This window comes from Rhinichthys klamathensis, unplaced genomic scaffold (genome assembly GCF_029890125.1).
Source record: "Rhinichthys klamathensis goyatoka isolate OS25496 unplaced genomic scaffold, OSU_Roscu_1.1 h1tg000050l_1, whole genome shotgun sequence".
Taxonomy (NCBI): domain Eukaryota; kingdom Metazoa; phylum Chordata; class Actinopteri; order Cypriniformes; family Leuciscidae; genus Rhinichthys; species Rhinichthys klamathensis.
The window spans coordinates 2,388,481-2,413,881 of NW_026606596.1; the positions used below are offsets into that span (position 1 = coordinate 2,388,481).

General features: G+C 40.8%; 1 protein-coding gene across 1 annotated transcript in view; it reads left to right on the forward strand.

Annotated features, from left to right (window-relative positions):
• The window catches only part of LOC130082847 (protocadherin Fat 3), a 70,822-nt gene that overhangs the window by 25,208 nt on the left and 20,213 nt on the right, over positions 1-25,401 (forward strand). Inside the window, exons 11-25 of the mRNA XM_056247750.1 lie at positions 167-4,261; positions 4,791-4,987; positions 5,151-5,304; positions 5,875-6,108; positions 6,481-6,873; positions 7,535-7,749; positions 8,018-8,155; positions 8,426-8,569; positions 9,708-9,905; positions 13,347-13,624; positions 18,431-18,972; positions 19,145-19,276; positions 20,611-20,768; positions 21,036-21,510; positions 21,598-21,751. Coding sequence (XP_056103725.1) covers positions 167-4,261; positions 4,791-4,987; positions 5,151-5,304; positions 5,875-6,108; positions 6,481-6,873; positions 7,535-7,749; positions 8,018-8,155; positions 8,426-8,569; positions 9,708-9,905; positions 13,347-13,624; positions 18,431-18,972; positions 19,145-19,276; positions 20,611-20,768; positions 21,036-21,510; positions 21,598-21,751 — 7,507 coding nt within the window. The remainder of the gene's footprint in view (positions 1-166; positions 4,262-4,790; positions 4,988-5,150; positions 5,305-5,874; positions 6,109-6,480; positions 6,874-7,534; positions 7,750-8,017; positions 8,156-8,425; positions 8,570-9,707; positions 9,906-13,346; positions 13,625-18,430; positions 18,973-19,144; positions 19,277-20,610; positions 20,769-21,035; positions 21,511-21,597; positions 21,752-25,401) is intronic.

Below are 25,401 nucleotides of genomic sequence, written 5' to 3' on the forward strand. Positions count from 1 at the left end.
AGCTGTTTTGAGTAAAACTGATTGTCTATGCCGCTGAGTGTGATGCATTAGCTCCTTCTTTTAACATGTCATGCATCTTAAGATTTATCTTTGATATGTCCTTTACCTGAAATGCCACTTTTCATGATGAACTGACAGGCATGTGTCATTTTATTTTCTTTCTCAGGCAACACTGGTGGCTTATTTGGAATAGATCCACTATCTGGCATCATTTCAGTAGCCAGAGAGCTGGACCTTACAACTGTGGGTTTTTATACCCTTACTGTGAGAGCCACAGATGGAGGTACACCGGCATTAAGTAGCACCACTGCTGCTAGGATCGCCATCTCTCTGTCTGATTTCTCCAGTCCAAAGTTTGCCCAACAAGAATACCAGGCTGAGATTACGGAGAATGTTGCCGTCGGGACCTTTGTCATAATGGTCTGTGCAATTAGTCGATCCATACTGATTTATGACATTAAACAAGGGAATGATGAAAGGAGGTTTAAAATAAATCGTTACACAGGTGTCATCACAACACAAAGGGATTTTGACTTTGAGATGACCTCCTCGTATATGTTGGCCATTCAGGCTGTCAACATGGCTGGGATTGCCTCCACTGTCACTGTCTGCATCCAGGTTGTTGATGAAAATGATAATCCTCCAGTTTTCCAGGAGCTCACATATAAAGGGACCATCAGTGAGGCAGCCCCTATCAATAGTGTGGTGATGAGTGAGGATGGAAAGCCCTTGGTAATTGAAGCCACAGATGCTGACAAGAATCACAATGCCCTCCTGATCTTCCAGATTGTGGAGGACACAGCTAAATTGTTCTTTACAGTGGACTCAGGAACAGGCTCAGTCAGAACTATAGCCCAGCTGGACTATGAAACATTCAGTGCTTTTTATTTTTCTGTTAATGTGCGGGACAGTGGCAGGCCTCAGCTAACAGCTGAGAAGCCAGCCAAGGTCCTAATCAGGGTTGCGAACATCAATGACTCTCCCCCTCAGTTCTCACAAGAAGCTTATGACACTGTGTTGCTTCTTCCAACATATGCTGGGGTTGAGGTTCTGAGAGTAGAAGCAACTGATCCAGACATGACCACTGATCTGATTTATTCTTTGGCTGATAGCAACTTGGAGCACTTCAAAATAGATCCATCATCGGGTGTCCTCACGGTCAAAAACAATAAACTCTCCAAAGACCGTTATCGTTTCAATGTCAAAGTGTCAGATGGGCGGTACTTTTGCACAGCACTTGTGACGGTGTTGGTCAGGGAGGCTATGGACAGTGGTCTCCTTTTTAGTCAAACCTCTTACTCCTCCTCTGTACTGGAGAATAGTGTGAACATTACCACAGTGAGCATTATAAATGCTGTAGGAAACCGCTTAAATGAACCACTTAAGTACACTCTTTTAAATTCAGGGACACGCTTTACAATTCGTCCCACATCAGGGGTTATTCAAACCACAGGAGTCCTTTTTGATCGAGAACAACAGGAACTGTATGAGCTGGTAGTAGAAGTGAGTAGAGAATACGACCAGCTGCGAGTTGCTAGAGTAACCGTCAGAGTAGAAGTTGAGGATGTTAACGACAATGCCCCTGAGTTTCTAGGCCTTCCATATTATGCTGCTGTGCAGGTTGATGCAAAACCCGGCTCACCCATTTTCCAGGTGTCCACTACAGATTTGGACAAAGGAATAAATGGAGCTGTGTATTATGAGCTTAAGGAGGACCATCCACAATTTGAAGTGAACAAGCTCACTGGGGAACTTACTCTTAAAAGGGCCTTTGATGCCGACTTGTCCAATGTTGAATATCCACTTGTCATCCTTGCACGTGATGCAGGCTACCCCTCCTTGTTCACTGTTGTTGAGCTTCCAGTTACAGTTGTGAACAAGGCCATGCCTGTGTTTGACAAGTCTTTTTATGGCATATCAGTAAGAGAGGATATCGCAGTGTCCACTCCCGTTTTATGCATAAATGCCACCAGTCCAGAGGGCCAAAACATTATATATACTATTGTGGAAGGGGATCCCTCCTTTCAATTTGACATTGGCTTTGACAGTGGTGTGATTAATGTCATATATCCTTTAGACTATGAGACCACACCCTACTACAGGCTAACTGTCAGGTCTATGGACACTCTCACTGGAGCCAGATCCGAAGTAGATGTGGACATAGTTGTGGTGGATGTAAATGACAATGCCCCTGCATTTCGCAATGCCTCATACACCACCACTTTGTCAGAAAACTCAATGATCGGTTCTAGCGTGATACAGCTCTTGGCAACAGACAAAGACTCTGACAAAAACAATATAATTAACTATCAAATCCTCTCTGATGGATTTAACAGCACAGACTACTTCCTAATTGACAGCACACGTGGATTCGTGTTAACAGGCCGTCTTTTGGACTATGAACTTACACCAAGCTTCAGCTTTATCGTTAGGGCAACAGACAATGGTTCCCCGTCCCAGAGCAGTGAAGTCACTGTCACCGTCTTGGTGAGTGACGTTAATGACAACCCACCGTCCTTCAGCCAACCACTTTACGAAGCTTTTGTGAGTGAACTGGCTCCCAGAGGGCACATTGTGACATGTGTCCAGGCTTCTGATGCAGACAGCTCAGATGCTGAGAGTTTGAGGTACAGCATACTCTCTGGAGATGAGAAAATGAGCTTCATAATAGACTCCCAGACAGGTGTCATTTCCTTGTCCAGCCAGCGCAGACAGGGGATGCGGACAGCGTACGACCTCAATGTGTCTGTATCGGATGGGGTGTTCACCAACACTGCACAGGTGAACATTCGAGTCATGGGGGCTAACCTTTACAGCCCTGTCTTTAGTCAACGGTTCTACTTGGCGGAGGTCCGCGAGAATGCCCCTGCAGGTACCAGAGTCATTCAGGTGCGTGCCACAGATGAGGACTCAGGGATTTTTGGTCAGATCATGTTTTCTTTTATCAATGACCTTGGAAAGACTCAGTTTTACATTGGAGCCGATGGCCTAATAACGACAGCTCAGAAACTGGACAGAGAGAACCCAGTGAACAGAGACATTGTGCTAACTGTAATGGCACTTGATGGTGGGGGAAGAGCATCCTTCTGCACCGTTAGGGTAATTCTTGCTGATGAGAATGATAATGCTCCACGTTTTAGGGCAATGGAGTATAGAGTTAGCATAAAGGCTAACATGCCAATGGGATCGCTGGTGACTCAGATCCAGGCTCAGGACCCAGATGCCGGCGACAATGGCAGAGTTAGCTACTCGCTGTACAGTGAGGCAAGGCTTCCTCTAGTAGATGTGCTGGAGATTGAGCCTGACAGTGGCTGGATGGTCACAAAGGGAAGCATGACGCATCTCAGAGGAACGGTCCTCTCCTTTTTTGTCAAAGCTACTGATGGCGGGGTCCCAGCCAAACATTCGCTTGTGTCTGCATTTATTCATGTCTTACCACCTGATGCAAATGTGCCCTCCTTCACCCAGCCCCAGTACTCTTACACAGTCCCAGAGGACACACCTGTTGGAACAGCCTTGGGATCAGTGTACTTAAGTCCTGGTCAGACTGCCTCATTTTCTGTGGTAAATGGAGAGACTGGGGAGAGTAACCAGGGTGGGACATTTTTGGTTGAGAGAGAAACTGGGCTTCTAAGACTTGTTAGCCCCCTTGACTATGAACTCATCAACATTTACCGTTTCAAAGTTGCTGCCACCATGAGGCAGGCGCTCGTTGAATCTATGTCTGTAGTAGATGTAGAAGTGAAGGTGCTAGATGTGAATGACAACAAACCATTATTCGGAACCAGTTCTTATGTGGCCATGGTTATGGAGGGTATGCCTAGGGGTACACGGGTTATCCAGGTACGAGCACTTGACCCTGATTGGGGCTCTAACGGACAGGTTAATTACAGCCTTGGCCCGACCCTAAACCAAGAGCAGGACAAAGCAAGTGGATCTAAATCTGTCTCCGGTGCTATGTTTGTTATTGACAGCAAGACTGGTTGGATCACTACTCTCGGTGACCTGGACCATGAGATGTGCCCATCTTACACCTTCAACGTGGTGGCATCTGATCTAGGTGAAGGTGTCTCACTATCCTCAACTGCTGTAGTGACTGTTGCAATAGCAGACGTCAATGACAACCCCCCTACCTTCGAGAGGGAGTACTACAGAGGTGCTGTGCAAGAGAGTGACCCACTGGGGGAGGTGGTTTCAGTGCTGAGCACTCGTGATGGGGACAGCTCTGATCAGAATCGGCTTGTCAGCTTCCATATCACAGGTACGTATTAAAGTAGTAGGCCACTGGAGGATGATTTATGGCTCTCGGAGGCTCTCCGGGAAAGATAATCACATTGAAAGGGTTTAATTTAATGAACTAAGTGTGCAAAAGCTATATGAGTAAAGAGCCATCTGCTTTATGTGTCACATTACTTTGTTTAAAGACTATCTGGGGATGTGAACAGATTGTTAGAATTAAGCTCAGTTTATTGTTTCCAATAACTTGGGATACTTTATATACCTTCTCCAAAAGTGTCCCTAAGTGTTTCGGTTCACTTAGCATGCTCTTAGAGTTATTTTGATGGGTGTAAGCACAAACTTTAATTTGATGTGTTCAGTATAGTTTATGAAATATTATGTTTTGTTTTATTTCAAATAAAGAACAATAATACCTTACAGCATATAAACATTGTCATGTGTTTATGCAAATTAAATACATGATGGTTTGGTTTCTGTGCAGGCCATCACAGAGTTGTACAAATCTTCCTTCCTAATTTATCTCAATTCTGTGGCCATTCTTTTTGACTCAGGAGGAAACCCCAAGGGTGTGTTTGGGCTGGCTCCTGTTCAGGGGGAGTGGAAGGTCTTCGTGAAACGGCCTTTGGACAGAGAGGAGCAGGATCAATACCTGCTCAATATTACAGCCAGTGACGGCCTGTTTGTAACCCGCATAGGCGTAGAGGTCACTGTCATAGATGCCAATGACAACAGCCCCATCTGCAATCAGGTCTGAGCAATTGATTTAGACTGGCATTTGTCATCTCATACAGCCCAACAACTGCCATGTTTAATGCCTGCATAATGATGTAAATGAAGTCTTTTTACACAAATGTATTTTGTATTAAGAATTCAATACACAGTTTGAATAGTTTTTCATCATTATTTTTTAGGCTCAATATGAGGCCTCGTTTCCAGAAGATGTGGCTATTAATACTGTTATTCTGACAATTGGAGCAACAGACTTGGACACTGGTGTCAATGCAGAAGTTCAGTACTCTCTGTTTGGCATTGGAGTTGAAGATTTTTACATGGATGCGAATACTGGTATTTCTGTACAAACTTTTGCTTTCACATTTGCTTTTACACTTTTGATACTTTACATTTTTCTCTGTCTTAAGGCTTGAGTGCATTTCATGATTTTTGCCCAAAGTGATTTGAGAAGTCTGGTAGTGTGTGATCCTGTGTCATTTAGTGGATACTGCCCATTTGTTTTCTGTAAACATTTTCAAATTCGGCAAGTGTATGATGTTTATTGTTTTAAAAAACGGTTCAGATTTGAAAAGTTGTGAACTGCATTCCAGTCTTTAGATTATTTTAAGTAATTGGTTACTATACAATTAATAAAATTTTGCCTGCTATCCCAAATTGACTTGGAAGTTTAAAGCATCTTTAGATAGACAGCATTTTTTTTAGTAATTACTTCATTGACGTCATTAGGCTTGATTGAATGAAACATTTATGAGACACAAAATTTTTTAGCACCGTCATCCATCATTTACAGTATCTTTTATTCATCTCACTGAAGTTTCTACTTATTGCAACTCTGGCCCATGGTTCTGAAATCCATCCTATGAGGCTTTGCACTTTTCTTATGTCTCTCTGTTTTTGTGCCAGGTGAACTGAAGACGGCCTCTCTGTTCGACCGGGAGAGAATGGCAGGTTATAAGTTGGTAGCGCAGGCTACAGACGGAGGAGGGCTGTTCTGTCGCTCTGAAATTTCTCTAACCATTCTGGACGTTAATGACAATGCACCATCATTTGCCTTCACACGGTTCATGGCGAGTGTATATGAGAGCGCGGGGCCCAAGGCCTTGATCACACGCCTTCAGGCTAATGATCCAGATGAAGGTGTGTATTTCACACGTGTAACATTTAGGTCAACTTCATATGAATATATAAGTAGTCTTGTGACTTATCACCATCATAGACGATCACCATCTCTTTTTTCCAAACCATTTCAACCCCTTTTGCCTTCACCATTTTATTTTAAAAAAGTCCTGCGGTTTGATTGTGAAAACTAAAAACACAAGCTCATAAAACTCTCATAATAATGAACAAATCACAAAATAGTGTTTAAAATTGTTTTAGATGAGGTACAGCATATCACATTGCAAGCCCTTATATTTAGCGAATGATCCTTTTTTGGATCATAAAACATTAATCTCTAGAGGGAAACATTATCATTGCATGTTTGATGTTTTTTTTTATGCCTTCTCCCAGGTCTGAACAGGAAGATTGTGTACACACTTGTTGACTCTGCTGATGGTATGTTCTCCACTGATCCATCCTCTGGTGTGGTGATCCTGGAAAAGTCTCTGGACAGAGAGGGGCAAGACTTGTATTCGATCAGGATCAAGGCTACTGACCGAGCAGGGGCCGATGGCTCGCTTTCCACCCTGGTGGACCTCACCATCGTGGTTCTGGACGTGAACGACAATCCACCTGTGTTTCAAAAGCAAGATTACGCGGCCACAGTGCCTGAAGATGTTACTGTAGGAACAGAAGTGCTGCGCGTCTTTGCCACGAGTGGTGATATTGGAGTGAATGCAGAAATCTACTTTAGATTCTTGTCTGGAAATGAGCTGGGAAAGTTTTCCATTGATGATTCAACAGGCAAGGCGGGGAGCCAGATGTTTTCTGCACATAAAACAATTATTTCTGGTTTGAAATTGTTTTGCAGTTTTTAGTTCGATTTCTTTCAAGAGCTTACTTGTAACTAACGCAGACAAAGGCTTATTGTCAGGTCATTTATATTTCCTTTCTTCACGAATCATTGAGAGAAATGTAAGAAAGTGTATTGACTCTAGACAGCACATTATGATTTGACAAATTGTGTCTGTTAAAACAGCACAATATAAGTGCAGCGATTGGGAAAATTAGTTATGAATGCTCCACAAAATTCTAATAATCGTGCTTAACATGCAGAAAACATGGGAACAGTTACTGAGAGCGCTCTTTGTCTCTTAAAAAGATGTAGGCAGTCAGTGGAAACCCTGAAATATAACAACATTTGTATAGTTATATCACTTCCCATCCATTCAGTTTTGACAAAAGAATAATGTGCTTTAGTTTAAACCTGTACTTTAAGAGAATTAAGCTCTTAAAGGCGCAAGGAAGTACAGTGCTTTCATTTGGCTATTGTGTGTGAGCTAAACGTTCTGGCTTTTCTTGCATCCAAAGGAGCCTTTGTATTGAAAGTTATGTATATGTGGCGTCTATCATATGCATATAAATTAATTGGCTTTGCTCTGACTCATATCTCGTATGATTTCAGGCATCATTTCTGTGGTGGACGATCTTGACTATGAGCTCTGCAAGGACTTTTTCCTAAATGTAGAGGCCTTTGATGGCGGATCGCCTCCCTTGAGGTCCAGGACCATAGTGACCATAGAGCTACTGGACGTCAATGACAACTCGCCTTCTTTCAGCGAGGACATTTACAATGTTCTGATCAGCGAGGACCTAGCCATCGGAGAGACCGTCACGAGGGTAAAGTTCTCTCATTAGCCGAGCCACTTCATTGGCATTTAATTAGCCGCAGACATAATTTCAATTTCACAGCTAGCATATAATTAAGCTTATTGCTCGCATAAATCCCCATTAATGAATTAAGCTAGTTATTCATTTGTACTGTGTACTTGAGCTGTAATATAATTTATCGTAAGACGGTGTAATTTGCTTCATGATCCATATAAATTCAGGGATTTTTGGCCTGGAATATGCATATATGGGCTTGTTGTCTGTTTGTTATGTGCAGCTGTTCGCAGAGGACCTGGACAGTCAGATCAATGGGCAAATAACTTATTCCATTCTGAAAGGGGACCGTGACAACCAGTTTTGGATCGACCCTGTCACTGGGCTTCTGAAAGTTAACAAGGCACTGGACAGAGAGACGGTTAGTCCTTGGAATGAGCTCGGGTACTTTGGCTAATGAATCTTGACATCTCTTCGAGACACTCTCCTGAGACATTGCATGATTTCGGCCAATTATGTTTAAATCAGCCGTAAAGTCTTTAATTAGGCAAATGTAGGATTGAAATTGAGGCTTTTGTGTTACTGTGGGTGAGCGGACAGTCCTGTTCTTCTAAAAAAGACATTTAATAAGAGTTGAGTCACTCTAAACTGTTTTTGCCTGACATTTATCCTCCTGTCTCACTTGTATAAGGTCTCAAGCTACTCATTGTCTGTCCAAGCGTTTGACAGCGGGTCACCTGCCAAGTCAACCACTGTGAATGTCAATATCGAGATTGCGGATGTGAATGACAACCCACCGATCTTCTCTCCCGCTAATGCTTCAGCTGTGATTCAGGTGTGAGCCACAGTCTTAACTCTTTTATTTGCAGCAATAGACATTGTCACATACCTACAATATATGGGACATGTGACTGTTGCTAAGGCAAGTGCTACTATTACTGTTGCTAAGGGATTTCAACAAACGACATCAAATATTCACATTATATTTACAATGCTTTTAATGTCGTTTTTTTACCATTAAGAATGTGTAATTCGATTTGTTTAGTGCTGTTACAACATGCATGCTATGACAGAAATGTTTTAAACTTCAGTAGCAAAAAACGTTTTTAGAATTTGTAGGTTTACAAAAATTGTGATGCTTAATATTTTTGTGGAAACAGTACAAGCTTTGCAGGATTCTTTGATGAATAGAGAGGTACAAAGAACACAGTTTGTCTTTACTGTCACGTTTGATCAATTTAATGTGGCCTTGCTGAATAAAAGTATTCATTTCTTAAATAAAATAAAATAAAAAAAACTTACTGACCCCAAGATTTTGATTGGTAGTGCATGTTGGTCAGTGGTGCAGTTTATGACTATTATATTATGTCTAATATTGTTCTGTAATATTGCTTCATATATATGGAAAATATAAAAAAATATTTCTCTTTTGGTTTATAAGATTTTTTTGCTGTATTTTATATAATGCTCTTAACAATTACTTGGTTGAAATGAAGGGTCCTCTAACAATGTTTTTTTTTTTTTAAATCAGCGTTTCAAGCCATTTCAGAGCAAATACATAAATATTGGGATATATTGTTAGAAGGCAGAAAAACTGAGATAAAGCATTACATTTCGGCACAAAACTCATCTTCCCATGGAAATGATTTGTACGGCTTGTTGGGGAGAGGTGTGCTATGTCTTATGATCTACCTCCACGATGATAAAGTGTCTAAGAAATCCCCTAGACTTACTAAAGGAGCTACCTGAGCCATATCTATGGACTAGATAGAATATTATGTAACTTTAGGGTCGGCGTTCTTGATTAGGAAGTAAACAACCTAGCTATTACCTAAGACACACTTGCAAACTCATACCAATCACCCTTAGCACACTAGCATTGAAGACTTTTGTATGGTCAAGCACCACTCACATTCTCTTCAGGATTTTTTTTAATTGAGACCTTATTTCTGTTTCTTTTTTTCCCATTCAAGTTAAACAAGCCTGCAGGAACTACCATCATTACACTGTCAGTTTCTGATAAGGACTCCTCCAGAAATGGCGCACCTTTTGAGTTTCGCATCGTGTCTGGAAATGAGGGCAATGCCTTCAGTTTGGACCAGAATGGAGAATTACGGACAAGTCGAGTGTTTGGTCCAGATGCAACGCGGGAGTATACGCTTGAGATACAGGTTAGTACAACTCCAGAAAACAGCTCAAAAAAGTGTCTGTTAAAGTCAATGTTACATTCCTCCAGTATAACAATATTTAAAATAAAACCAGGGCAAAAAGAGAACAGGAAGTCAGGTTTATGTGCAAATTGAAAAGTGTATTTATTACAATATTGACAAAGGATAACCAATACAAAACTACTCTCTCTGAATGAGACAGCGAGCAAACAAGGTGAGACAAACAATAAACACAGGCTAAGTAACAAGGTTCAACATTAAATGAACAACTAAACAGTCATCCCTCCACTGAGGAGGTTAAGGTTAACAAATACAAAACAAAAACAAAACCGGACGAGGTTGAATGAGGTTGGTCTGCAGGGCGATCACAGTGTGGTAGCAAGGGCAACACAAACAGAGAGCTACTGTGAAAAAAATACCAAGCTTTCTTATCCTCCAAGCACTGAGTGTTCATCAGGCACACCTGCTGCCACTCACTCATACAGCCGAGACATGGGGGGAGGGGCCACTACCTGAGAGAGAAAAGGAACACACCCCAAACCAAACACATGACCCTTAAGGTGATGATACACAGGGCAACTTTTTGAGCAATGTTGCTGGGCAATCTTGCCGAGCGATTGTTGCTTGGGCACTTTCCCATTGAAAATGGGCAATACATTTCTATCTGGATAATTTAGATCGGTCGTGGGCCCTGTGTCTCATCTGGTTGCCCGTTGACAGCAACATTGCCCAAAAAGTTGCCCCGTGTATCATCACCTTTAGGGTCGTAACAGTCAACATGAAACGGAAGTTGGGATAGCCTTTTCTTCCTTATTGTGATGTGAAACGGCTTCTCGAGCAAGAACATTTTTTGAGTGGGACTTGAATTTGTTCTTGAATTGATTGGATGGTTGTGGTTTGCTATTGCTGTGATGTCATGTGAGTGACAGGTTGTCCTGCCCTCACGCCAGTAAACATCATCAGAGAAGAGATGTCGCTGCACGAGGGAGGGAAAGTTATTTTGATTAAAGATAATGAGGGCACATGAATAATAATAAAAAAAGATATGCACAGATAAATCATTTATAATAAGTACTTTAATATTCCATAAAAAAAATAAAAAAAAGATGTCAATTTTAATTTCATGCCGACTTTAAAAGTGGGTTCAGAATGACTGAAATCACATGTGGGTGTTTCTTCAACTATGAGCACTTGAGCAATTTAAACACTTTTCTGGAATGACTTTTCTAAGGTTCATTTCATAACTCATTTTATATGTTCTAAATAATGAATTATAAATAATTTAACAAAACAAATACCACATTATTTGACCAAATTATAATTGTATTAGGAATGACACACAATAACAATATTTTCTTCACAAGGGTCTGTGTACCTTTTGGTAATTTGATTTTCTACTTAAAAAGAAATAAAGAGAAATGAGAAATGGTTTGATTTTTTTTATTTTCCCCTTTTGTTTAAGAAACGGAAAAATTAAAATGAAGCTAGATTTTATTCATGGGTAAAAAAAGGAGATTATGGTTTAATATTTGTTTTGCATGCATGGGTGGTCCTGAGACACACCTTTTCAACTCATCCTGTCTTCTGTATAGCCTAATGTCTGTCCCATCATGCAGAATAAGAGTTCATCTAATGTAGCGTACTGCTCTGCAAATTTGTTACAATAACATTTCTTCATACTGTTTGACTGTTGCTTATATTTCTTGTCAATATACATCTCGTTTACAGCACAACAACAAACTTCTCTGGTCGGCAGAGCACCGGTGCGATTCCTTGCATTGTTTCTTGATAACAGCGGAAAGAACTTAAAATACTCCATCATTTTTAGTCATACAGATAAGAGTAAGACATCATTCAAAACTGTCTACTGTCTACTTCTGCCATCTCTCTCTGTGAACAACTTTCTGAAACGTGTCACAAAAATAAACCGAAACTCAGCAAATACTTGCCTCACAGACAAAACATGTGACATCTGACAAAACATCTGACATGTACAATCGATCTTGTCTGAGCTCATTTTCACACACAAAGTGCAAGCTATTCATATGATAATCATCCATAATCACCTCGATAAAACAAAGCACCTAGCTTCATCAGGTTACTAAATAGGCTACTTTTCATTGTTTTTGGAATAATTCACGCTGTAAGGTATAAGCATTGAATTGAGTCTGCCTCAGAGGAAGAATGTGACTTGATTCAGCAGAGGAGATAATTTCTGATGAGTTACTTACATTAGTGAAAGAGCTATTTTTAAATTAAACTTGTACACATTTTACTAGTTTGGCTTTTCCCAAACTATATCCTACGTGGAAGACTGAATTGATGCAGGACTTGAATGATCTGGAATAGCGACAGTAAGGCATTAACATGATCTCGCTTATAATTAAAAAAAGTAATTCCATAATTACTGAGTTTTATTATAAATAATATTAGTTATTTTTATGTGGGGTTTGGTTTTTACCATGAAACACAAATAATGTTATTACTAAATAAAAATATTTTGCTTATAATAGCGAGTGAAAACATGTTGCATCTGGGGGTTTTCTTAAATAGGCTTTTTGAGAATAAAATGTTCCTCCATGTTGTTTTAGATCACATAAAGCCAAACGCCATATTATTGTTGTGAATAAAATCAACTCTGATTTGTCAATAACATGCATCAGCCGTGAAAATATAGATTTTTTCTTTCTTTCTTGTAAGCGCAGCTAGTAGTTCTCGTGAACAAACTTGGCTCGCTTGCCATGTATCTTCTATAGAAAATGAACTGAGCTCACGGTTGCTGCGTATACCATGTAGTATAGAAGACGGGGGACAGTAGACTAAAGTGGCGTTTCATGGCTGCCCACACATTCAAAACAAATATTAAAGCATAAAGTCATTTTTTACCCATGAACCAAAAATACGAAAAAAAATATTTTTACGTTTCTTAAACAAAAAGAAATAAAGAGAAATGAGAAACGGTTTGTTTTTTGTTTTGAGTAGAAAATCTAATTAAAATCAAATTAACAGAAGGTTCACGGACCCACAAGTGATATTTACCTTGATTTTTACCTTTTTTCCCCACATATCACAGGTCTTGTATTTCATATAATGTATGCTCTTCACCGACACTGTTAATAGTTAATAGAAATGGTTTATATTTATTTAACTCTTGTTTAGATTGTTTTGGTTTTAAATGTAATTAATATTTTTTTGATTGATTTTAAGACAACAGTCTGGGTTTAAGGGAAGGATTTAAAACAACAAAATCTGGATGGATGGATGGAAAATGTACCTAGACAATCTTAATGTAACCTTCATGTATCATAAAGAAAAATCTCTGCAACAGTGCCTGTAGTTAAAGAAACACTCATGTAGCTGTAGTGACATTTCTAAGGGATTGAATATATTTCTTTAGTTTGAAGCTTTAAAATTGTACAATGTGTTTTTGTCCTTGTCAACAAGGTGCGTGACTCTGGGAAGCCTCGTCTGTCCTCCACATCCTTTGTGTTTGTGCGTGTCATCGGAGACAGCCTCTTCAAACCTGTGGCCTTCCCACTGGAAATCAACATTGTCATGGCAGCAGATGTGTTTCCTGGCGGGATTATAGGGAAGATCTATGCCACAGACCGAGACGAGAATGATGTTCTTTCTTTCAGTCAGAGACCACAAACAAAGAGTCTTTTCAAAATCAACAGACAGGACGGGAAGATTGTGGCACTAAATGGCCTGGAGCCTGGAAGGTAAATTAAATGTAACCTTAATTCGAAACAACCTTAAGTCAAGTGTGTTTTTCTTCAATAATGGGCACTTGTCGCCTTGTTGACCTTGATATAAAAATAAACTCTCACTAGTTTGTTTTATTTAAAGTTTAAATAGCCCTGCATGTCCTCAAACATGAGTAGCTAATGCAAATCGTACAGCTTTATTGCTAGCATTTATGAAGACAGCTAATTAATAATTAGTATTTTTCAGGCTTTGTTGCATTATTTCACAAATTTACAGCTTGATTGTAAATCAAGAAAACAATTTAGTATAACACTTGACGATAAGGTTTAATTTGTTAACATTAGTTATCATGATAAAGAACAATACTTGTACAGCATTCACTAATCTTAGTTAATGTTAATCTCAACATTTAACATAACATTTCAAGGTCAAAAGTCTTATCTGTTAACATTAGTTAACATTAACATTTATATTAACCAACATTAAATGCTGTAAAAATATATTGCTTATAGTTCGTAAAATAAGACCTTATTGTAAAGTGTTACCAATCTATTTTTTCTATTGGGGGGAAAAACTATTGGTGCAAAATTGTCGAATGTGGTGTTAATGACAGCTATCCATCCATCCATTCATCCATCTTCTTCCGCGTATCCGGGGCCGGGTCGCGGGGGCAGCAGTCTAAGCAGAGATGCTTAGACTTCCCTCTCCCTAGACACTTCCTCCAGCTCTTCCGGGGGGACACCGAGGCGTTCCCAGGCCAGCCGGGAGACATAGTCCCTCCAACGTGTCCTAGGTCTTCCCGGGGTCTCCTCCCAGTGGGACGTGCCCGGAACACCTCCCCGGGAAGGCGTCCAGGAGGCATCCGGGAACAGATGCCCGAGCCACCTCAGCTGACCCCTCTCGATGTGGAGGAGCAGCGGCTCTACACTGAGCTCCTCCCGAGTGACCGAGCTTCTCACCCTATCTCTAAGGGATCGCCCGGCCACCCTGCGGAGAAAGCTAATTTCGGCCGCCTGTATCCGGGATCTTGTCCTTTCGGTCATGACCCAAAGCTCATGACCATAGGTGAGAGTAGGAACGTAGATTGACCGGTAAATCGAGAGCTTAGCCTTGCGGCTCAGCTCCTTCTTCACCACGACAGACTGGTACATCGACCGCATTACTGCAGAAGCTGCACCGATCTGTCTGTCAATCTCCCGTTCCATCCTTCCCTCACTCGTGAACAAAACCCCAAGATACTTAAACTCCTCCACTTGAGGCAGGAACTCTCCACCAACCTGAAGTGGGCAAGCCACCCTTTTCCGACTGAGGACCATGGCCTCGGATTTGGAGGTGCTGATTCTCATCCCAGCCGCTTCAAACTCGGCTGCAAACCGTCCCAGTGCATGCTGAAGGTCCTGGTCTGAAAGGGCCAACACGACAACATCATCCGCAAAGAGCAGAGACGAAATCGTGTGGTCCCTAAACCTGACACCCTCCGGCCCCTGGCTGTGCCTAGAAATTCTGTCCATAAAAATTATGAACAGAACCAGCGACAAAGGGCAGCCCTGCCAGAGTACAACATGCACCGGAAAGAAGTCTGACTTACTGCCGGCAATGCGAACCAAGCTCCTGCTTCGGTCGTACAGGGACCGGACAGCCCTTAGCAAAGGACCCCGGACCCTATACTCCCGGAGCACGGCCTGGATGAAAACCGCACTGTTCCTCCTGAATCCAAGGTTCCACTATCGGCCATATTCTCCTCTCCAGTACCCTGGCATAGACTTTCCCAGGGAGGCTGAGAAGTGTGATTCCCCCTGTAGTTGGAACATACCCTCCGGTCCCCCTTCTTAAAAAGAGGGACCACCACCCCAGTCTGCCATCCCAGAGGCACTGTCCCCGACCGCCACGCGATGCTGCATAGGCGTGTCAGCCAAGACAGCCCCACAACATCCAGAGACTTGAGGTACTCAGGGCGGATCTCATCCTCATCCGGATCTCAAGTTTCTTGATTACCTCGGTGACTTCAGCTAGGGTGATGGACGAGTCCACCTCTGAGCCCTCAGCCTCTGCTTCCTCAATGGAAGACGTGACGGCGGGATTGAGGAGATCCTCGGAAGTATTCCTTCCACCGTCCGACGACATCCCCAGTTGAGGTCAACAGCTGCCCACCTCCACTGTAAACAGCGTTGCTAGGGCACTGCTTCCCTCTCATGAGGCAACGGACAGTTTGCCAGAATCTCTTCGAGGCCAGCCGATAGTCCTTCTCCATGGCCTCACCGAACTCCTCCCAGGCCCGAGTTTTTGCCTCCACAACCACCCTCCAGGCTGCAGTTCGCTTGGCCTGTCTGTACCCGTCAGCTGCCTCAGGAGTTCCACAAGCCAACCAGGCCCGATAGGACTCCTTCAGCTTGACGGCATCCTTTACTCCCGGTGTCCGCCACCGGGTTCGGGGATTGCCGCCTCAACAGGCACCGGAGACCTTACGGCCACAGCTCCGAGCGGCCGCTTCGACAATGGAGGTGGAGAACATGGTCCACTCGGACTCAATATCTCCAGCCTCCCTCGGGATCCGGTCGAGGCTCTGCCGGAGGTGGGAGTTGAAGATATCTCTGAAAGGAGACTCGGCCAAACGTTCCCAGCAGACCCTTACAGTACGCTTGGGTCTGCCGAGTCTGTCCAGCTTCCTTCCCCACCATCGGATCCAACTCACCACCAGGTGGTGATCAGTTGACAGCTCCGTCCCTCTCTTCACCCGAGTGTCCAAGATATACGGCCACAGGTCAGATGAAACGACCACAAAGTCAATCATCGACCTACGGCCTAGGGTGTCCTGGTGCCACATGCACTGATGGACACCCTTGTGCTTGAACATGGTGTTCGTTATGGACAAACTGTAACTAGCACAGAAGTCCAATAACTAAACACCGCTCGGGTTCAGGTCAGGGGGGCCGTTCCTCCCAATCACGCCCCTCCAGGTGTCACTGTCGTTGCCCACGTGGGCGTTGAAGTCCCCCAGTAGAACGACGGAGTCCCCAGTCGGAGCACTTTCCAGCACCCCTCCCAGAGACCCCAAGAAGGCCGGGTACTCTGCACTGCCGTTTGGCCCTTAGGCACACACGACATTGAGAGACCTATCCCCGACCCGTAGGCACAGGGAAACGACCCTCTCGTTCACCGGGGTAAACTCCAACACATGTCGGCTGAGCTGGGGGGCTATAAGCAAACCCACACCAGCCCGCCGCCTCTCACCATGGCCAACTCCAGAGTGGTGAAGAGTCCATCCTCTCTCAAGGAGTGTGGTTCCAGAGCCCAAGCCGTGCGTAGAGGTGATCCGACTATCTCTAGTCGGAACCTCTCAACCTCACGCACAATCTCAGGCTCCTTCCCTGCCAACGAGGTGACGTTCCACGTCCCTAGAGCTAGTTTCCGTATCCAGGGATCGGGTTGTCGAGGCCCCCGCCTTCGACTGCCGCCCGATCCTCTCAGCACCGGCCCCTTACGGTTCCTCCTGTAGGTGGTGAGCCCACGGGAAGGCGGCCCCACGTGCTCCTTCAAGCTGAGCCCGGCCGGACCCTGTGAGAGGAGGCCCGGCCACCAGGCATTCGCATACGAGCCCCAACCCCGGGCCTGGCTCCAGGGTGGGGCCCCGGCTGCGCCATACCGGGCGACGTCACGGTCCTCGATTTCATTTTGCTTATAAGGGTTTTTTGAACCGCTCTTAGTCTGACCCGTCGCCTAGGACCTGTTTGCCTTGGGAGACCCTACCAGGCGCATATAGCCCCGGACAACATAGCTCCTAGGGTCGTTTGGGTACTCAAACCCCTCCACCACGTTAAGGTGGCAGTTCAAGGAGAGGTATGGCACTGTCAATATTTGTGTAATTCGATATAACATAGATCATTTTCACATTGAAAAGTTTATTTCACTCTGTTTACAATTTCATAGTTTAAGTAATAATTAATTTTCTCAAGCATAAAACAACCAAATCTAGACATTTAAAAATGTTTGCATTGTGAATAGTTTATCAGACTATTTGTGAACTTGTATAACCAAATTAAATTTAGTTTTAATAAAAATAAACCAATTAAAAGTGCTGGTAGTTAAAAAAACACCTATTCAAATAAATGGCTTGAAACTCTCTTTCTTCAGTGCAATAAATTGGTTAATTAGCAGATTCAGATATAAACTGAAATCATAATATTATTGGATAATTTCTACATATGTTTTTGTGCTTGGGAAACTGCAAATTTGCTTCATAATAATCAGTAACCAGTGTTATTTTAGGTTTTATTTGAGTTTTTTTTTATAGTTGTGTTATTTTGAATTTGCTTTTACTTTATATTTTTAGTTTACATGTTACTTTTAATATATTTTTAGTTAACATGTTACTTTTAGTTTAATTCTTAGTGATTTAATTGTGCTTTTAAAATTAAAAAAAAAAATATTGCTATTTAGGTTTTTTTTTTTTTTTTTTTTTTTTACAGTTTTAGTTTTTATACATTTCCAAATAATTTTAGTGCCTAAACTTACATTTATTTCAGTTTATTGCCAATGCAACATTTCTAATTTGCATTTAGTTTAAGTTTTTCAACTAATATTTATATTCTATTTTATTCCAGCTTTATTTCAACTAACAGAAATGTTTTTAATAGTGTCGTTTTAATAGTGTTTAAATGCCCCCCCCCTCTCTTTTTTCACTTCCTGTCCTTACTCAGAACTGTACTGTGTCTGTATCCGAACAAAGTCAAAAAGGCCAAGAAAGAAACGTTTTTATTAGTTTGTTTTAGTTTACGATAATGACCTTGTCTGTATCTGTAACACCATGTGTTTTCTTCCAGGTACTCCCTAAACGCTACAGTCAGTGATGGGCGGTTTTCTGTAACAGTGGCTGTTAGTGTCCAGGTGGAGCAAGCCACAGATGAGATGGTGCAGAATGCAGTGACTCTGCGTTTCCAAGACCTGACCCCTGAGGATTTTGTGGGTGTTTACATGGAAGACCTGAAGAAGGTGCTCCGTAGCTCACTGGCTGGTGATGGGACGGGTGTTATTGACGGGCCAGACCCCCTCCACATCTTGGGAGTGCAGCCACTGAGTCGCTCCGGTCAGCTGGAGGTGCTTCTTGCCATGGAGACTCCGGATGGGGGTTTTGTGGGCCCAGGGGAACTGGCTCTCAAGCTGGAAGAGGTGAAGGGTTTACTAAAGGGAGCGCTGCGGGTGGTCAACATCCTGGATCAGAGCTGCTCAGGGGAGCTTGAGTGCGACGAGAGAGTCTGTGAGCTCACCCTCAGTCTCGATCCCATCGGCTTGGTCACCTACACCACCTCCAGAGTGAGCTTTGTGTCTCCACGCTTCAGCAACAAAGAGATCTGCACATGCCCGGGTTAGAGCTCTGCTGCAGTCTCCAATGATAAAACGGGCTTAACTAATTCAAATATTTATTCTAGGATGCATTTCATAGTATGCATTATTTATCCTGGTTGATTAAATTCAAACAGTGGCTTGAGTCGCAGAATATCCATTTGCTTGCTTTCTTTCTTTTGTGCCCATTGTAGGAGGAATGTGTCCATCTTCACTAGAGCTTTGTGATGGCCAAAAGTGTCCGTCAGACATGCAGTGTGTGCGCAGCAGCCCCACAGCGCCCTCTCTCTGTCAGTGTCTGCCTGACACGCTCGACAAATGCGCAGGTTAGACTCAAATATGTTTTCACGCTGCTCATTTTTAAACTCTGGCTTAAGGCCACTTTTGACCCTGGCTAAAGCAGCATTTCATATTTCAAAAAGGGGGTTAGCAACACTTTTAACACGTAGAATGTAACCGTGAGTTGTGAGCTGATAAATATTTAAGTGTTTGTCACGTGTTTAGTTGCTGCATATACGCTAAAGGAAGTAGTTAAAATATTTAATAGTGATGGCAAATGCATTAATAGCATTGGAAAATCTGTTTTTTTAAAAAGCTATGTATATACTGTCCTGGAAATATTACAAAGAAATATTTCTCACTGATTTTCATTGTACATATATTTATTTGAAACTATATTAATTTCATAACTGTAAAGGGAATAGTTTTACCTAATAAATATTTTCTTAAAAAATCAGGTGCATTTTATTTAAATATTAGATTTTCCTACTGCCCATACCAAATTTTAAATCATACAAGAGAGAAATGAAACTGCTTTCCTTTGTTACTGCATAATGTATTTGTATTCATTTGAAAGAGTATAGAGATTGATGTGTGCATATATATATATATATATATATATATATATATATGTGCATATATATATATATATGCAAAGTGAACCGTTGGCTCTAATTTAAACATTCTTTTTCTCTGGGGAAAGTGAGGCCATTCCAGGATGACACATACGTTTTTAATACGAGGAGAAGACCTACCAAAATGTTTATTCTTTCAAAACTCTTTGTCATTGAAGCATGTTTTATTACATCGTGCTGGTTTTAACCCTGTGAGAAACCTTTTTTATTCAGTTAACTCGTTTGAAGACATTTTTAACAAAGTTAAACCAAATATAGTTTTAGAGTTTTTAGCAAAAATAAATTGTAAACACCTGATATAGTTTTACCATACATTTTTCTCTCCATGAAAATAGTCACTGAAGCTGGCATGGCATTAAAAACAAACAAACAAAAACTCTGGGGAAAGTGTTTAGCATGATATAATACAAGTGATACCATATAGAATTTTTTATTTCGAGCCCCTTAAGCAGTTCCAAGTTAGAAACTGTGTCATTACAACAACAACAAAAATCCTTTCTGAATTTATTTTCCTTTAGCTTGATATAGCGGGCAAAACTTATATCAACATTCATTTCCTTTCAAATAACGTCTCTCTCTTATGGAATATCCTATGGGTGTGTCAAACATATATTTAAGTTACATTTTTAGTGCACATTGTTGAGGTCAAACACTTCTGTATCTTTTGTGAAAATATGTATACAGTAAATAGATTTTTTTGTGTTGCTTTTACTTGGACTGATTGATTTCTATGCCTGTGCTGGTAGGCCAGACATCTTTGAGTTTTGCAGGGAACAGTTACATCAAATACAGAGTGACGGACAGTGATAAGTGCGGAGACATGAAGCTGGGCTTGAGAATCAGAACGCTGCAGAGCCAAGGAATCATCATGTACACACGCGCTGACCCCTGCACACTTCTCAAGGTAAGATGTGAAAACATACACACACACACACACACACACACACACTATATTTATAAATGCATTTCTTGTCGCTTAAGCACATTTTCACCCCACATTTTACTGTAATGCAAAAATCAACATTGCGTATCATAATGTAGCAATGTGGAACATGCTTGGCAAAGGGAGCAATGAAAGACTCCTAATCATCTTCATAGCTGCAAAAACTTAATTTGGATTTGCCCGATTGTGTTTGCTCAAGTGAGTGCTTGTGTGTCTGTGTTTGTTCAGATAGAGGAAGGGCGTCTGTGGTTTCAGATGGACTGTGACAACAGACTGGACATCTTGGGTATCTCCGGTCGTCCGATCAATGACGGGTCCTGGCACACCGTGACCCTGGAACTCACCAGTAACTACACTCTCCTTTCTCTGGACGACAGTTATGTGGAGCGCCGGCGTTCTGCACGGGCCCCTGTCCTCATATGGCCCCTGGCTGCAGACGGAACGCTATTCTTCGGGGCTCAGGTGTTTCACAGACCAGTGGGCAGAGGTGGGCAGAGGCCCCCACGGGCTCAAGAAGGCTTTCAAGGGTGCCTCGGGTCCGTCATGCTCAACGGGAATGAACTCCCTTTACAAAATAAGAGGAGCCGGTACGCAGAGGTTGCCGGGCTGAGTGACGTGAAGCTGGGATGTGTTTTATTTCCTGATCCGTGCCTCGGAGGGCCGTGCCAGAATGGAGCTTCTTGTGTAAAGCTGCCCTCTGGTGGTGAGAAATAGAAAGCGCACATAACACTAAGTAGAGTTGTTCAGATTAGCTTTGACTTCTAAGTCTTGGTTCTGCGTTTGTCCTCAGATTTCTCCTGCAGCTGCCTGCCACAGTTCACGGGGTCTCGGTGTGAGGTGGAGATGTCATCCTGCGTGCCCTCACCTTGTCTGAACGGGGGTGATTGTAAGGCTGTGGGGAAAACTTTCCTCTGCGGCTGCCTCAAAGGCTTCACAGGACTCATGTAAGACATTTTATTTCACAATGTACTATTTGTGATTTGTAACCAGTTACCAATAATCTTGCGTACATTTCAGACCTTTTCAAATTGCCACACCACATACCGTTAATTCCAAATATATGAGACCTAAAAGGGAAAATATAAAGTCCTCAGTCCTCATATTTATAAATATGTACATGTTTTAAATATATTTTAATATCATAATGCATATTTTTTATTCGAGTAACCCAATAGATCATGTCAACCATTTTGAACTATATAATACCTTGAACTATATATTTTTTAAGAGGTTATAAATTATGTGTCCAATACAATAAAACCACCTGGTGAGTGAGAAGTCTTTTAAATCTTTCTAAAATACTGAAAACTTCATGTTTCATTTTAGGTTTCATTTTAAAAACATGATAGGTAGACGATAGCATTTTAAGAATAATATACAGTGTGAATATATATATATATATATCATATAAATATAAATCTTAATATGTTATTAATGTCTACCAATAATGTTTTAATCACCAAATAGTTTTCATGAGATATGATCTAAGACCAATAAAATATGTATTAATATAGATTTAAAACATCTAAATATATATAATTGATCAAATCTGAAAGTCTGTGTGGACTTTATTTTCCATGATTGGTAAACATTAAAAGCTGTTTTATTTTTAAAGTCTTTTGCCTTTTTTGTCTTTTTACAATCAAAAACATAATTACAATTTTGCTAATAATATTATATCTTTGTTTGTTAAATTGCTTTTAGTTAGAATTCTTTGGATGTGATTGTGATATTTATGTTTATCTCATTAAACAAAAGCGAAACAAAAGTTAAATTGTGTTTCTTCTGAAATAATGTTTGGTAAGACTGTCTTGCATTTGAGCAGAATTGTGTTGTAGAGAGCAGGTAACCCGCAGCTCACTTTAATTACACTCTTCTGAAAGTCATTATCCTTAGTGTTCACCTGCTGTTTTCCTTGATTGTTTAAACTACTGGTACAATAAATGCGTGACACTGTAAAATGGGTATGTTATTTACTTGTGTTAATTAGACCTTTATCACTAATTACTAAAATCATTTAATAAATAAAGAACAGATTGTAGAGCAATCCATCACTGAAATCTCATTAAGGCTGCTTCTCTAATTTCTTTGTGCTATGATAATTCTTTTCTTTTTTTTTCAATATGAGATGAATTGGAGTTATTTCTCCACTAGATGATGCTGTTGTTTCTTTAAGCAAACCTAAACCTGCACCTGAACAAAACTGACTGAGAAAAATTGGATACTGTGAACTGTGCCTTTTTCCTTAAAAATGTCATTTTATATTGTAGAGAGAAAGTAACCTAATTGCTTTATATAACTACTTTCTCTGCATTTCCAGCTGTGTCATTATGTTACGCAATTACAAACAACCCTCATTATGTTCTATTATGCTCACTTGAGAAATTCGTTGAACTTTCTCGCACTTAGAGTACATGTAAAGAGGTCTCTGAACAGCAGATCTTCACATATTTGCTGTTTGCAGCACAGTTGGGAATTAGAGTTCTGCTAAATGTGAAAATGTATGAATCTTTAAAGGCAGCAAAAAACCTCTCTCTCTCTGCTTCTGAGAACCAATCAGATAATGAGAGAAACACTAATGCTATGTTCAGAATAGCATAGTAGTTGTTATTCATGCTTTTTTTAGTGTGTGAAGTAGTAGCCTATATTGTATACTAGTGGTTCTCAACGGGGGCGTTCAGAGAACAACAGGGGGCGTTGGAAGCAAGATTTTTGAAAGGGGGGCGTTCAGGTGTTAATGGGGGGCGTTCATGAGTTTAAATATAACGCAAATATTTGTTCATTTACTTTTATTCATTTTAAGCATTTAATAATTTATTTGTAATAAACACTTTAAGTGGGCTATTTATATGTTAAATTATGTTGTAAAACATATGCGCAGAACGTGAGGTCATATTGTGTGTGCGCGTCTATGGTGCACGTAGAAAAATTCGTCAGCACAGCAGCCTCTCAAAAAAAAAAAAAAAAAAAAACATTCGTCCACTCTACTCCTGACCGCAAGTCCACCGTCAGTGTTGTAGGTAGGCACTATGCAGTTTTTTTTGTGTTCATTTCTATTGCATTACCATTGAAAGCAGTACCAATAATGTCAAAAATATGATGTGCAGTCAAGTTTGGGTGTGTGTATGCTGTTTAAATGAGTGTTCTCACCGATATGCTTGTTGTGATTGGCGAAGTTTTGACGAGTTGTATTTTGACGACTAGAATCCAGCGCTGACTAGAATCATGCAGCGGAGGAATGGAAAGTTGACAAGCCATTAAAAAGTATTGACTTAAGAAACACTTTTTTTCAATAAATCATGTTCCCATTCACACTAAATTCTATTTATAAGGTAAAACTTTTTTTTTTTTTTACATTTTTAGTCATTATCAACCTCAATGCCTAATGCCAAAATGTTTTATTTGTTCACCAAGTAATTTACTGGTCAGAAATTTTTTGTTAACTCGCAAGACAGTAAGGAGAAAATGACAATTTGATGGATAATTTAAATATATTCTGTTTTCACATTTTGGTAATGTAATAATTCCGCCATCACATCTGAGCGCGAAACGCTGCTTGGATAGTTTCAAGATAGTTAAAAAATAATTAATAATACAATAATAATTTAATTGAATTTAATTAATCATATGTGTTTATTCTTGTTATTTTTTTTTACTGATTATGAACACAAATTAATCACGACAAACCAAATCAATTGTATTAATTATGCCATTGATGAAAACCAGCTGATACCAAGGTATTTTAGGCCTACAATTCTAACATAATTTTTCATGAAAAATCAGGATTGTATTTATTTTTCGAAAGTAAGGTTAATGTAAGTAGCTTCTTGCAATACTCTCCTAAATGAGTAATAAAACCTGCATGCAAACATTACCGCTTTAATGACCGTCCTTTATTTTTCAGTACATTTGTTTTACAAATATATATTACTGTCATGGGATTAATATTATAACTATTATGTAGTAGTGTAATGTAGACAGACACAACTAAAAGAGGTTTGAATTTTCCTTTGTTTAATTTGCACACTGAATATGGGTGGAGCTTTTAATTTTGAACTGTCAAAGTGCACCAGATTGATGAATTTAACATTAAAATGCACAAAATTTTCTTACAGGGGGGCATGCCCCTGAACCCCCTTAGAAGGCCAAAGGACCACCCACCACAGATTTAACAAACAACCTGAAACACTGCTATTGCTATGCCAATGCAACTTATAGCTTTTTTTTGGGGGGGGGGGGGTTAATCACTGTGGAGTATAGTTTAATTGTATAAATAAATTACAATTTTGTACTTATTTTTTATCTGTTAACTCTCGCTCGCTTGACTCGCTCATAACATGGCATTAGTTGGGGGGGGGGGGGGGGATATTGGATATTGGATAGGGGGCGCTGGCCCAAAAAAGGTTGAGAACCACTGTTGTATACTGTGCAATGTATGCCTTTTCTGTTTAGACAGAATATCGACACTACCATTGAAAGATTGAGTTCAGTAAGTTTTTTTTAAAATAAATGAACACTTCTAATTGAATTCAATTCACATTTATTTGTATAGCGTTTTTCACAATACATATCATTTCAAAGGAGCTTTACAGAA